At 44.5% G+C, this 15,088-nt stretch overlaps 1 protein-coding gene across 1 annotated transcript in view; it reads left to right on the forward strand.

Moving 5' to 3' along the window:
• The window catches only part of RAD51B (RAD51 paralog B), a 560,808-nt gene extending 552,225 nt beyond the window's left edge, over positions 1-8,583 (forward strand). The window contains exon 11 of the mRNA XM_032405390.1: positions 8,087-8,583. Within this exon, the coding sequence (XP_032261281.1) occupies positions 8,087-8,103 (17 nt within the window). The 3' untranslated portion in view covers positions 8,104-8,583. The remainder of the gene's footprint in view (positions 1-8,086) is intronic.
• The last annotated feature ends 6,505 nt before the right edge of the window (positions 8,584-15,088 follow it).

The raw sequence follows: 15,088 nt of genomic DNA on the forward strand, positions 1-15,088 counted from the left end.
GCCCAGATGGCTTGTGTTGAGAGCCTGATACCATGCCTCTCTCTTGATCCCTGGGCCTTTTGGTAAATAGCATTTCTAAGCCTGACCTAATCTTTTAGGATACTTTTAGGATAATATTTGTGGGAACAAGATTCACAGAGTTGCCTCTCTGGCACTCATTGCTACGATCGTGATTTGGACAGGAAATAGGAATTGTGGACAGAGAGTAGAGGCTAGAAGTGAAATGAATTGGTAGAGGTTAAATATCTGCAAAGACTATTAGAAAAAGCCAGAAAACAAAGGAGAAGGTGGATTACTAAAGGAGGCTGACCTACAGCTGTGTGTCCAGGAAAGAGAAAAATTCAGGAAAGTGTCCGATGATGCAGGAACCCCGACCAGTAAATAAAAATGTCTGGGAGGCCACAGTGCCTCACCTGGTTGCTTTTGAAGCTTTTTCTCGACCCCACTCCCCCAGCTACACCTCCCTCTGTAAGGTTTTCTGGGGCAGCAGAACCCTTCTGACCCTAGCAGGAACGCCACTGAATACAAACCTCTGGGCACTCCCTCCCCAATAGCTGTGTGCTCCCAAGACTTTGGGAAAACAAAAAGGAGCTCTGAACCTGAGAAAGATGATGATCCCTCCTTTAGTGGAGAGACCCCGTGGATTTCTGTTCCAGCTCTGGTGTGATCTTGAGAAAAATCTCTTGTCACCCTAGTTTTGTCAGCTTGAAAATGACAATGTTGACCTTGATTCAGCACTTTGCAAACTGTGTTGCAACCCACTGGTGGGTCATGAAATGACATTAATGAGTCACAACCAGAATTTTTAAAAATCAAATAGAGGAGAATAGAAAATATCAGATTACATCACACGTATTGCACTGTTTCATGAAATATTTCTTGTGTGACAGTGTGTGTTCTTTATGAATTTGTGTATATACAGTGCAAAATGTTTTTCTTACTTGGACTGTAGTCATTGGCCTGGGTGACCTCTAAAGGCCTTAACCCTTCAGCTTATCTGATTCTCCTAGGAGATGGCGTACTTTTCATCACTTAGCTCAGCAGAGTTGTACCTTGAGATCTCCACACACCAGAATATAAAAGCTTATTTTTTCCCCCCACTCTTACCAGATGACTGAGCTAAAAAAAACAAAACAAAACAAAACCCACCTACACAATTCCCCGGGTTTAAGGCAAAGAAACCTTTGATTCCTGGGTGATACCCTTGGAAAGATACCAACAGCCAAGGCCAAGAAGCTTTCCTTATGTGAGGGGTTGCTCTGGCAAGATAGCCCCAAGTTGGCATGGAGGTTGGTGGGTACCTAGTACTGAGGAATTGGGGGGTGGGGGAATGTAATCCATGTCTGAGGGGCAGAGAGACAGAGAGGGGAAGGGCTGGAAGAGGGAGGGCAGCTACCGACTACAAAAGAAACTGCCAGCCCAGCCCCTTGGGACTGGACATTCGGGATTTGTAATGGAGCCAGCCTGGAGTGGTAAGAAGAAACAATTCCTATAGGCTACCCTTTTTTCAGGGGGTTAGTGAATGTGGGAATGATCCCTCAGTGCCTTTTATCCCCTTAGCAAGTCCAAGACTCCTACCAGCCTGCTCACCAGGAGGTTTTATAATACCTGAAGTGCTCCTGTGTGCATAAGCAGAGGGTGGAAATAAAAGGTGAGCCAAAATTCGATTTCCCAGCTCCACAGGCCATTCCCCTCACAAGTTCTCAAGGATTAGGATGCTAAGAAGAGCCAGCAACTGGGGGCCTTATACCCTTCCTGCCCCTTTGTTCCCTGGGCTGGGAGGAACAATACGTCCGCAGGCCGGAGAGACTGAGGGGCCTGGTTAGAGATTTCTCAGGCTGCTTTTTGAAATACTTGAAGGAGCCAGTCCGTGCTATTGTTGTCGTAAAATAGAAAGCGGAACTATTTTCCTTTTGCAAAAAGAAAAAAAAAAAAGAGAGAGAGAGAGAGAAAGAAAGGGAAAGAGAGAGAGAAAGAAAAAAAGAAAGAAAAAAGAGAAGAAAGAAAGAAAGAAAGAAAGAAAGAAAGAAAGAAAGAAAGAAAGAAAGAAAAGGAAAGAAAAGAAAGGAAAGGAAAAAAAGAAAAGAAAGGAAAGGAAAAAAAGAAAAGAAAAGAAAAGAAAAAGTAAAAAGAAAACCCATCCTCCCGGCATTTTCAGGAAGCCGCCTGCTCAGGCCATTCCCATGGTAATGCTCTGCTGTTTGTGTTTTCTTTGTCTATCCTGCACTTGTCGAGATCGTGGCCTCATGGTTGGGCTCAACACCCTGGAAATACTTGGCCCCAAAGGAGTGGAAGCTCACAGCCACCAGCTTCCTGATGGTTCAGGCTCTGAGACGGGCCAGGTCCCAGCAGAGGGAGAGACAGACCTTTTGTGCAACTGAGGTGGGAAAGGTGGAGGGTGTGGGGGTGGCTCCCATGAATCCTTTTCTCCTGCGCCCACTGGGTAGAAAAGCTGAGAGTTTTGGCCGGCTCAGAGTGAGGCTAAGGGGCGCGGGAACCTAGGGGAGAGGAAAAAGCAGGGGCTGGCCTTGGGAATCGGCCTTAATTATGGGCCCACAAAAACCACATGGCCACAGAAGGGAAGGGAGCATTTACAGGGAACTCCCAACTTGACCCGTGTTCTGCTCTGGTCGTGTTCTTTGTTTCCCCAACAAGCCCCAAATGTTGTGCCCCGCAGAACACAGCTGGGACCTCTGGACCTCTGGGTCAGGCCAGAAATAAAGATTAAGATTCTGTAATTGAAAACAGCCAGGCTGTGTTGCTGATGCTGCAGGAGGCCCCGGGAACCCCAAGGCCAGGCTCTCCCAGAGCCAGCCTGGCCTCCGTCCTGGCCTCGTGGCCGTGGAGGCCTGTCGACTTGGTAAGGAAGCGGGGCTGGCCAGGGAGGGTGAAGAGGCCAAGTCAGCAGGGGCTCCTCCTTATTCACTCTTCCTTTGCCCTACTCTCTCCATTTCCTCGGAATCCAGGGAGCATTTAAAAAACAAAAGCCAGGTTGTTAAGGACATAAGATAATGGCTTAGTTTCTTGGTAGGACAGAATTGTGGTTTTTATGTTGTTTTTAAAAAATTAAAATTAGGTAGGACAGGTTGAATTTGGATTCTGGTGCTGTCCTTTATTAGTTTAAGCCTGAATGAGCAGCATAAACCTTGGGATGGGGCTGAGGAACCTCAGGGGGAGCCCAGGGCACCCTGAGATGGGTCCAGAGAAGACTGCAAATGAAGCTAGTTTCCTGTTTTTCCAGCCACCTAATATAGGGACTCAGAAGAAACCGGAAAACAAGGAAACAATGATTTTTCTTAAGAGCTGGAAAGCTATGCACCTCATCTTTCTTGTAAAATCAAGAACGGTTGTTTGATCGCCTTTTGAAGTTTATTGGGAGAGGCATTAATCTCCTCTATTTGTTCCCTTGTCACAGAGTTGGGTTAGATTCTTCCATCCCATTTTCTTAGTCACTGAGCCAAATGGATGATTTATTGAAAAATTCTTTTCCCCCAAATACTACCATCTAAGTTCATCAGATTTCAGTTGGAATTAGTAACCCATATAAATGTTTTCTGCCTGGTAGACTCAAAGTGACCCAGAAGATTCTCAGTCCATTTCCATCCAGGTATGGAGGTCTCCTTCATAAATACAACCCACACACCTGGCATAGCCTGGCATTCTTGTGGGAGCCTGGGCAAAGAGCCCTGGGATTCAGTGGAGCAGAGAGAGTGAACTCCTCTCCCAGAGGTCACAGACAAGAGGGCAGAGCAGGTCTGTCACGTTGTCTCTTGGCTGCCAGGTGCCCCTGCAGCCTCAGAAAGCTGGGGCAGGCCAAGGCCTTGACCTCTGTGGCTCCTGCCTACCTGTCAGGGAGGAGCTTTCCGGGGAAAATGAGGAAGGATGCCCCTCTGCCAGTTCTCTCCTCTTTTTTGACGTTTATTTCACATTCCCAGCCTCCATGACATCTCCTCACACCAACCTTCTGCTTTGTTTACTTCTTTTACTCTGGCTATCAGCTTCAAAGAGAGATTTTGTTTTCAGTGTGAAAAAAAAAAAAATTTAAATACAGAACAGGACAGAAAATAATAAAACCCATGACTTGAACACCCAGAATTAGCAAATGCTCAAATTTTGTCACATTTGCTTCAGGTCTTTTTTTATTATAGGTATAAAACTTGACAAAATAAAAAACTCCTTTGTACCTGTCCCAGTCCTTCCCTTCCCTGCCTCACACTCCTCCACAGAAGTAAAAATTCTCCAGGGTTTTGTATACATCCTTCTCATCATGCTGAAGAACTTTTCTACATGTGAATCCACACATAATATTATGATTTGTTTTGAGTGCTTTCCAAGTTTGCATAAATGGTTTATTATACACATCATTCCACAACTCGCTTTTGTCACTTCACATTGTGTTTTTACAATTTATCCACACTGATACACATAGTGTATCATAGTGAACATTCTTTCACTTTAATGAGGTATCCATATTCATTGTATGAATATACCATATTATCCATTCCCCTGTTGATGTAAACTTCAGTCATTTGTTAACTTAGTGAATTCTGTTGCACGTGCTACTTGGTATGCTGGTATGAGGGTTTCTGTAGGTATATAGAAAAAGTGGAATGACTGGTCAGAGGGTATGCACATTTTAATCTTTACTATATATTCCCAAGTTGCTTTCCAAGGACGTTTACCAATTTAAACTTCCTCTGGAGGTAGTGGACCAATTTCTACACAGCTGTGTGTAATTATAAGTTTGTTGTCATGTTTCCATGGGCAGTCTTCTTTGTATTCTTTATGGATGCCTCTTTTATCTCTGCCATTGGGGTATAATCTTTCCATAGTCTCTAGAGGGATCTTCTGCATAACACATGTGCTTTATGCATATACTTAGATGATTAGTTGACAAAAATTACTTTAATTCCTCCCAAAGTTAGCTATATACACTTCCAAGAATGAGAGATTTTAGTTTTGTCCATCACCCTTACTTTCAGGTCAGCAGACTGAGTTCCAGAAAGGCAAAGTGGTGTTCACTGCCTCAAAATTATGTTTGTAGCCCTTTTTAGGTACTCAGGGCTCCTAAGATTTTATTAAATCAGAAATGGGTTTGGATCCTCTCATCTTCCAACACGGAAGCCCTCTGGTAACTTATTTCTCAGGCTTCATGAGCCTCTGATGGGATATACCAGTTCTGTCCTGGATCTTGAATCTTGAAATCCTAAGCTAGGATGGATCAGTCACACTAATGTAATCAATCCCTCAAGAAAGTTCTTGAGGTGGGTGGTAAGTTTGGCTGGGTGGAATCACAATCTAAATTAACAGTGGCACACAAAGTAGAGGTTTCCTGCTTTCTCACATAGCACTGCAGAGGAATACAGTCCAGAGCTAGTATAGCAGCTCATCCCATGTGTTTGTCCAAGGACCCAGGCTCTTAGCTTGTTGCCCCATCACACCTAGGATGTTGCCCTTGTTGTCATGGTCCACAATGGCTCAACATCATGACCTCCATCCAGAATTTGTAGCAGAATTTGTATGGGGTAGAGAATGATGGTGGGAGGAAAGGGCAACCTCCTTCTTTTAAGATATTAACCAGAAGTTACACACACTATTTCTACCTTTATCATATTGGCCAATTTGTAGATGTATGGGAAGAAGGACTGGAAAATGCAGTTGTTTATCTGGGTGTCCATGTTCCCAGCTAAGTTTTGGGAGTTTTACCATGGGAGAGAAGGAGAGATGAATATTCAGTGACACATCCCTTTCAGAGGAGCACAGTTGCAGAGATTAGACCCCAGGGTGCAGTAGTATAGACCCTAGGGTTGGGCTCTTAGCATGTTGAAATGCAACATAAGTATTGTATTATAAATATTGTATGTTAAAAATGCTATCAGTACCCTTTTTGGTAGAGTCTAGAGCAGAGAAGTAGGGTATCACAATCAGTAATGCCATCAAGGATCAGCACCAAAAATCTTGGTCCCCCACCATAACAGAATCTCTGTCAAGCCGAAACTTTAGTATGTGTTCTGCTATTATACACTATGCAAGAAAGATACTTGAACAAGAGCTACTTGTGCTTATAGCACAAAGCAGGGTATGACTTTTGGTCCAAAGTCATAGACTAAACACATTTTTCCCCCAAAATGTTTTTTCCTGTCTCCACATTTTTTTAAACATGGAACAAAATGTCAGTTGGAATAAGGTTATAGAAAAAAACTTTATTCCAAGGCCTGGACTATAGTTAGACTGGATCCACACTCTTTTAGAACCTGGAAGCCATTTGGCTATCTTTGCAGAGCTAACAATTTGCATTTGTGAAAATGCCCAGGTAATAATACTAAAAGATGTTAAATCAATTCAGGTTGTTGATTTTCTTTGAAAACTTCTTCCAAAAGAACTTGGTGTTCTTTCTGGAATATGACTTAAGCTCCATTTCAGTGAGTTCAGTTCAGCAGGTATTTGTTGAGGTATCTACAGTTTGTAAACCATGGTGCTCAGAGGATATAAGCCTGGAAAAAAAAAAATGGTCCCTCTCTTTTAGTAGCTCAAAATCTAGTTAGCTCAAAAACAAAATAAGTTTGATCAAAGGCAAACTGTGACACCTATTATTGAGGTTCAAATAATGTGATATGGATAAAGGAAATAGAATCATTTCAAATGGATAACTGAGGAAGGTTCCTGAGAGTGTGCATGGGGGAGGGGGGCTTGAATTGGACGTCAGCCCCTGATTATCTCTTGATAGAGGCCAGTTTCTTTCCCTGTTTGAGGATAGATTTGGGAACCCTGGGGAATACTGATTAGTGTCATGTGACTAATGTTGAATCATGCTGACTAATGTGTTCTAATGGATTGATTCAATAATAAAGGGAATGTTGAGAGTCAAGAGTTCAGATCCTGTATTTCACCATGTGATGAAATGTAAATCCCTTAGCCTTAGTACTTCATTTTTTGGTCAATTAAAATGTGCTCATGATGAGAATCTAACAAGTCACCTTGACTAGAAAGTGTTTTCCAAACCTCAGGGATAACAGAAATGCTTAACAACAACTCCCAGGACAGGCTTGTGCAACCATGGGTTATTCATCGTACATAGAGAATCGGAACATCCATCACATGCTGCTCCCCAGCCATGCGAAACTTCTACTTCCTCACACATGCCACAAGAGCTGACAAACAGTACTCTGCCCTCACAAAAACTGACAAATAGAGGAGCTTTTGAAAAATCTTCCTATCTACCTACTGGGGCGGCTGTGTTTTTCTCCAACAAATGTTGCCACAGAACTAAGAGATTGCATTGCACACACAGCTTTTTCTCTCTTTTGACATCTCTCCAGCTAGACTGCTTGAGAACCTGGCCTTCCGTGTCCAGATGTTTACTGAATTCTGAAGGCCCCCCAAAGGGCCCAAGTTCTTTTGTTGCCCTCCAAATCATTTCCCACAGAGACTGACCGATGTCCTGAAGGAGCCCTTCAATAGGGAGGATAAATGGAGGCAGATGAAGACATGACCCCCTGAGGCTCGCCCATGTCCACGCTAACAAAGGGTCTGAGGCACAACCTTGTAAGGAGCATTTTGGTCAGCAGCGTCCCTTCGAGAGGCCACGTCTCCCCCACAGGGCTGCTTTCAATGGCTACCATCACAGTGGAAGTACTGGGCATTTGTTAAGGGCTGAGGTTTGCTAGGTGCAGCACAAAACATCTAAATCATGGTCCCCTGTCTTTGTGAGGGCTTCCTGGCTACAGATGGCAGCTGGCTTTCTCAGGGGAAACCTGGAGCTAGTGGAGGAAGCCAAAGAGGGGCTCCCACCTCTCTGGATGACCTCTTCCCACCCAGCCCAGAAAGGGCTTTTGTCTGTAGCTATCAGCGGTCAAGCCAGGGCTGCGGGACCTTACCCCACACCTATGCTGTATTTCTGGGTGTCTCTGGTTTGTGAGGTTGCTGGCTCCCTAGGTAATAGAAAGGTATGTATGTGTGCAAGGGGACTACAGCTGGAAGGAAAGTTTTATTTAGACTGTTAGTGAGAAGTTAGTGCATTTCATGATGACACTTTTTTTTTCAAACTTATTTTCTCTCCCTCTTTTTTTTTGTTTCTCTCCTTTAGGCCAACAGAGGCCATAGGGACACTATGACCGTTGTCTAGAGCTGCTGGGGGCACGATTTGTGAAATGAAACAGGATGGTGCTGCTTGGAAGAAGGAAACGGAAGCCAACATAATGGGGATTAATTAGTTGATTGATGTTGAGATGGTAACAGATTTGCCCCCATACCATTGAGCCAGCCATCTCAGACCTAGCAGGGAAGGTGAGGATGAAGAAGCCTTTGTTTAGGTCTGTAGATGTGTGGGGCTGAAGGCTTTGCCGCCATGGGATGTCAACAGCCATAATAATAATAATTTGCACTTATATAGCACCTTTCAACCAGGCACCTCAAAGCGGTTTAGCCACGTTAATTAATTAAAGCCCACAATCCCCCTGGGGAGAGGAGGAGGATGACTAACAGGATTTGTAATTACAGGAGGGAACATTTCCGAATAAAGTATTGTCCACCATATAAAAAGAGTGGGTGTAAAGGAATTGGGGTCTCCACAGAGTAACTGATTTCAGAAATTAAATCATGGAAAGATGGGGAGGCTGGGGGCGGGCATGGGTGTGGGGGTCTGCTCCTGTGTCAGAGGGAGGTCGATGGGCTCAGAATTCACTGGCAGGTTCGGATCCAGCTGAGAAGCGGAACATGTATGGTATTAGTGGCATTTGGAAGGTCCTTAGTAGCACGGCTATTGTGGTGTAAATTCAAGTTTCACTAGTATATTGTGTATAGCCCTGCAGAACAAAGAGTGAGATTCATGCAGTATTTAATAAAGGATGAAATGATTTCTTTAGATTTAAAGCCCAAAGCTGGGCCAATTAGCAAATAAACCAATTGGTGACCCATAGGGTAATTTAGTCGTTTCCAGCTGAACACCCAGCCTACGCCCTCCTACTGCCATGAAGTTTCCAACCAAAGCCTTAAGACTGGGTTCAGAGCAAGGCCTGGGGGCTTCAGCTCCTTCAAAGACAGGCATCAAATCTTCCCGGCCTTTGGCATGGGGACCTGCTCCCCATCCAGAGGTTTTTAAATGCTTTGGAGGCTACAGTCAGGTCTTATCCTATCTCATGTTTCCTGTGCCCGGCAGTGCCCAGCAGAACGCTGCGCACAAAGTAGGTACGGATCAGTGAAGAGTGAGTGAATGCCTAAGTCTTTGAACAACTCAGTATTTGTTGAGCACATACCAAATGCTGTGGTGCAGCTCACAAAAACAGGATATATGCGTCCCATCCTCGAGAACTGTACTGTGAGGAATGGAAAAGACTCACATACTACTAACTATAATATAAAACAGAATAAAATAAAATGATATGATAGATGTACATCCAAGCCACATGCTGCAAGGACAGAGCAGGAACATTTTATCCAGCTGGAGTGAATCAGGGAAGGTATTCCTGGAGAGCAAACAACATGCTGGGCAATGGAAGGCAGGAAGGGTTTTGGTAGACCTGGAAGAGGTCGGGGAGGCAGACTTTCCAGACTGTGGTCATTTGTCTCCCTCAGAGTGAGATGCATTTTGGGAACTTGTGGTCTCCAATAGAACATTTGTGAAAACCAAGCTGAGTTTTTGCGGCTGAATAAATGTACATTTCCTATGAGTTCTTACTACATGAATTGACTAATTTCAAACATCTCAAGGGACTATTTGAGAAGTTGAGAAAGATGTTTTATTCTCTGTATCTCTTAATTTGGTCTCTCTCCACTTTCACTGCCCACCAAGAGAGAAAAGCTAAACAGTTCACACATTAAAACAGGGCAATCGGCAGTGTCTGAGAAAGGTACAAGGAAGACATCTCCCAATCCCAAATGGCAAGGATTAAACGTCTTCCTCGTTGAGCCTATTTTTTTGACCCCAGGAAACCTTAAGACAGTGCTCTACACCCGGTGACTGGCAAATCAATCCCGGCACTCTCCCGCTCCAAGTTCCAACAGGGCTTTTCACCACACACCACGCTGCCAGGACAGGACCTACGTGCTGTTTTTGCATCTTGCCAGTATTTATTAAGTGTTGCTGCATGTCTGAGACACACTACATATGTGGGAGCTTACCTAATCCTAACAGTCTCACAGTAGGACTTCGCAGTATTCCTCCTGCGCGGATGAGCAACAAGGCAGAAGTCCAGTCTCTTGCTAGAAAGTGATGGAAGGTGGATTTGAACCCACTCAGTCTTGCTTCTTCCTCTCTCACCCCTCACGCATGTCGTATTTCTGTTCACATCTGTTACAACTTCTCCTCGTCATCCTCAATTCACTGAAGTACTCAGCACAATACCATGCACATAATAGGACCACCATGAATGTTTTCCAAAGAATCACCAGCAGCAATACTAGTGGTTTGATCTTGCACTGGGAGGAGTGGCTGCAGAAAGCCTGAGCAGTGGTGCTGAGAGTTTGGTAGAGACTCCATCACTACCTCCTTCTCTTTCCACCATGATTAAAGATTAGGAGACGGGCTCCGGAAAGTTGCCCCAGGAAATGTTCACAAGAAAGAAGACACAGGTGGTATTCATGAGCTGAGAAGCTGCCAAATTTGTACCTCCCATGAGAGGCTAGGGAGGTATCTTGTATTGACCTTGGATGCAACTCACTGATTTTTTTTTTCCTATGTGTGTGTGTACATATACATTTATATATCAGAGTCCAACTTTGCTTCCATAACTGTGCTAACCTCCGAGCAGCAGTCCTAGTGAGGATTCCGAAGTGGCCCCTATCAGCCCATAGAGTAAACATTTCTGGAACCCAGAAGTGCTGAATTCTATGCATTGGGTCTTGTATGTTGTGAGCAAGGTTACTGCTCAGGGACAGGACTTAAAAGATTATCTGGCAAAATCAGGAGTGCCAAATGAGAACTCTGGAGCTGAGGAATGAGGATTAGGTAAGGGGGAAGCGGGGAATGAAAGCAAGAGGAAGTACAAAAATATCAGATTCTGACCTTAAAAGTGTGGTCTTAGAGCCATTTGGGAGTGTCATTTTTTTCTGAGCTTTGGTTTCAGTATTGTCGCCATCGCTTTTTGTCCTATGGCTGTGGAAGGGCTTTCTTTATTCTACTGCAGAATTCAACAGAGACCTCTTTTGCTCAAATGGAAGGAGGGAGCCCATCGCAATCCTTAAAAGAGTATCTTAAGCGTGAGAGAGAGCACACTGCCTACCTCTCTGAATTTCAATGAGCACAGTGTTCAGATGGAGCACAAGTGCTCCAGAACTCCAAAAGATCTGGGAAGAGAGTCGACCAGTCAGCAGTGGGCATAAGTCAGGGCAGGCTTGGTTTTGCTACCTAAACAAATAACCCCCAAAATCTTAGTGACTTAAAGTCTGCCTGTCTGAGAGACTCTCCCGGGATGTTGTCCTCCATGTGATGACTCAGGACTCCATTTTAGTGTCCACAGGCACTTCCACAGTTCCACAGGAGGGGAAGAGAGAGAAGCGCCATGCACTGGCAATTAAATTCTTCCCCCCAGAATTGACACACATCACTTCTGCTCTCATGGCCAAGCAGTCATGCATCCACACCCAGCTCCAAGGAGGTGGGAAACACAAACCTCCCTGAATTTGGAAGGGAAGGAGAACTAGATATTAGTGAACACTTGTAATGTCTGCCACATAATGCTGTAGCCAGCGAGCTGGCACTTATCTCCTTCTTTCATACTCATGCCTTGCACATAACTTTCCCTTGGATCACCCAGTGTATATTGAAGACTTACGGGCTAGTATTGGGGAAAGAAGACCAAATACTTTTATAGCCCATTTTAGTCTATAGGCAACCATTTTGAAAGAGAGGAGTAGCCATGGAAAACCAGTTAACTCTGGATACTTTTCCCTTGGAGCTATCAGACACTAATAACTCTAGGAAAGGATAAGGGGTTAAAGGGAGCCATGGCCTGATTTCAATAATACATTATTAATAATACTAATTTTGAGTTGCCCATAACTATCACACTTTGTATGAAAGGGCTTCTGGAAACGTGCCCTTTCTCCTCCATTCCTCCCCTTATTACCAGACATGATTCAAATTCCCTCTAAGCCCTGTGACTTTTCCAGAAAGCAGCTCTCCCAGCAGAGAGAGAGAGAAAGAAAGAGAGAGAGGAGGGGGAAAAAAAAACTTTCCCTTATTATACTTCCAATAATGAATTCCTGCTCTGAGTGGGCTGTTTCCATGTGTTTTCAGTCAAGTGCTGATGGCAGCCTTGCCGGGGGACATTTCCAACAGGCTGTGGACATAATAGATGAGGTCTCATATTGACAAGAGCTGCTCTCAGTTTTCCTTCCAGTTTAGCCCTCCTAAGCCCTGAAATTGGAGATGAGAAATGATTCACGAGATCCCACTGGTGAACCAACATGGCTGCCACACCTCTTTGCTCCTTTTAACTAGGTAAGAAGTCATGGTTTTAAAGCTTCCCTCTAAGAGATTTGTAGACCTGGATCTTAGTAACTTAAAAAGGACTTAGCTTTCTCAGACCAGCCCACTTTTTGTAGATGCCAAGACCTCCTTTCTTCAGGATTCAAACATTGTCTTAGCCTACCCTGACATCATAAGAACAAAGAGAGAACTTAGGACACACTATTTCCTGCCTAAAACCTGATCTCAAGTACACAAGATGCTTCCAAGTAAGCAATGGCAGTAGCCAGGTTTGCCAAGGGAACCAGCCTACTCATTCTCCCCAAAGCAAATGTCTTCAGATAATTCCTTGTCAGCTTACCTACACGGAACTGGTACAAATTATTAGTTATAGTTGGGCTCTCTTCATTGAGAAGAGTCTTAGTTACTTCGGGTAAAAAGGAACAGGTATTTTTAAGGATATAAGTGGCCTGGAATTGGAAAGCCTTTAGGAGCAGAGGCAGCCGTGGGGATTTATTGTCTCTGAGTCTCTGCTTCCCTCTGCATTTCTGCCTGAGGTACTCATGTGCCAGCAGACATGTCCTATAGACTGCAGTTTCTGCTTACTCAAAACTTCAGCTTGCATGTGGCTCATCCTCAGCTCTTGAGCTCCTCCTTATATACCTCAGCCTTTCAACCTCAGTTCCCATTGGCTTTTTTCCGTGGTATTCTTAGTTAAAATTCCTAAGAGACAATCTCATTGGCTCAGGCCCGTCTTATTGTTCTGTCTCAGATAACATCATTGGTCACTAGCCAGCCAGTCAGCTGTGGGCTGAGGGATGAGCTGCAAGCATGGGGCAAAGTAGCTTCCTTTAGAGGGTCTGTGAGGGAATGAGGAGGGGATGGGCCCTGGTGGGCTCTTTGAACCCTTAATGGGATTGCTGCAAAGATACTCATTCTCTCTTGCTTCTTCCTCCCCCCATCTCATCACCGTAGGCCTGATCTCCAGCCACAGCCCGGGCTCCCATTACCGCTCATACACCAACCCCTGATCCAGCATCCTGCTTCTCACCCTGTTAAAGTGCATAATCACAGAGGTATAGGACTAGTGAGTGGGAAGGAAGAGCTCTTAAAATTTATTAGAGAATATAAGGAAAATTAGGGAAGATGTGGAAGGAAGAATGGAAATAAAACCCTTTCTTAGCTGAAGAAAATCCCATTCCCACCATGGGACCCAAGTACCTTTCCTCTTTCTCCTAATCTTTGGAGCAATTTTCCTTTCCCCAAAATCAAACATCAGCAGAAGCATAAGAAACTTCCATCAAGGGACCCAGAGGGAGCAGAGCAGGAAGATAGTCTGGCTCTGCTAATCCCCCAGAGCTTTTTCTGACCCTTGCAAGGATCCCTAGTTCCCATCTCAGACCCTTGCATTTCCCCAGGCCCCCACCCTCAGGCCTCATGGGGCCCTGGTCCCAGAGTCTTGAATATCAAGTCCAAAGCAATTTACTTTCAAAATATGGTTTAAAACACAAGTGAAGGAGTCTGTGTAGATAAGGTCTTTGCCAATCGTGTTCTCCCAGTATGCCCAAAGCTCTTCATTGGCAGTTTTCACAAATCTCCCTGGTATTTTTAGAGGACTGGTCGTGTGTGGTGTTGCCCTGTTTCACCTGAGTCAGAGAAATTATGCTTTGTCTGAATTCACACTTCAAGGAGAGGACTAGGGGAGAATTGAATTATGATACTGGGCTTTGCCTTTTACTCATTAGAGACCATTGCCTTTATACCTCGTCAGCTGGTTAAAAGGCCAACCCCAAACACCTACATTCAAATGTCAGCATCTCTGTATTCTTTTCAGTCGACGTGAGGCTAGAAGTGAATTAGAGGCAAGTCTAAACAACCCTGGATTTCCCTGCCCTTTCCTGAGCTCTGGGTATGTCAGTGTTGATTAAATCATTCATCAAACCTCGTTCAAACTTTTATCTCCTGACTAAAATTGCAGTTTCCCTAGGAGCCTATGATGGTGGGGAAGGTAGTTCTGATGGCATTTCTAAACCTGCTGCTGTGGGATTCTAGAGCCAGTTCTGGATGAGTTCCAGATCTCTGCCCATTCCATTTAAGATCTGAGGTTGAAATCTATTGCCGTTGTCTGTCCCCTGGGATCTGAAAACCCATCTGGGGTTTGTCTCTCTCTCCAACACCACTGTCCAACTCCACAGGCATTACCACTCTAACAGCTTGAAAGCTGATGCAGAGATGGAGCAGAAGCCAGTTTGGCTTTCTCCCAGTCTTCTAGGCCCTTCTGGGGTTAATCAGCAACCACCTATCTTTATGTTAATAGTATAAGTCTCTCTAACCAGAACATCTGGAGGAAACCCATAGGAAGCCTTAGGATGAAGCCAATTTTACAGTGATTATTTTGACCATCACTGTTTAAGCTGGACTCAGACTGTCCAGGAAAAAAACGGGCTTGCTAAAACCAGCCAACTAGCTGGACGAACCTGTGGCTTTCAATGTTCCTTAAGCCACTTTAGGTTTTACTAATATTTTCCATGTCCACATCTCAGCTCCAGAGTCTCCTTATGCTGTGCACTCAGGCAGCATCTCCCTATTTCAGGTACACGGGGCTTAGTGAAATGTCCTGAGTGCATCTCACTGATGAAATTCTTTGGTGGCATCTTCCCACACTCTCCCCACCCTCCCAGC

This window comes from Phoca vitulina, unplaced genomic scaffold (assembly GCF_004348235.1).
Source record: "Phoca vitulina isolate PV1807 unplaced genomic scaffold, GSC_HSeal_1.0 scaffold7, whole genome shotgun sequence".
NCBI classification, from domain to species: Eukaryota; Metazoa; Chordata; class Mammalia; order Carnivora; family Phocidae; genus Phoca; species Phoca vitulina.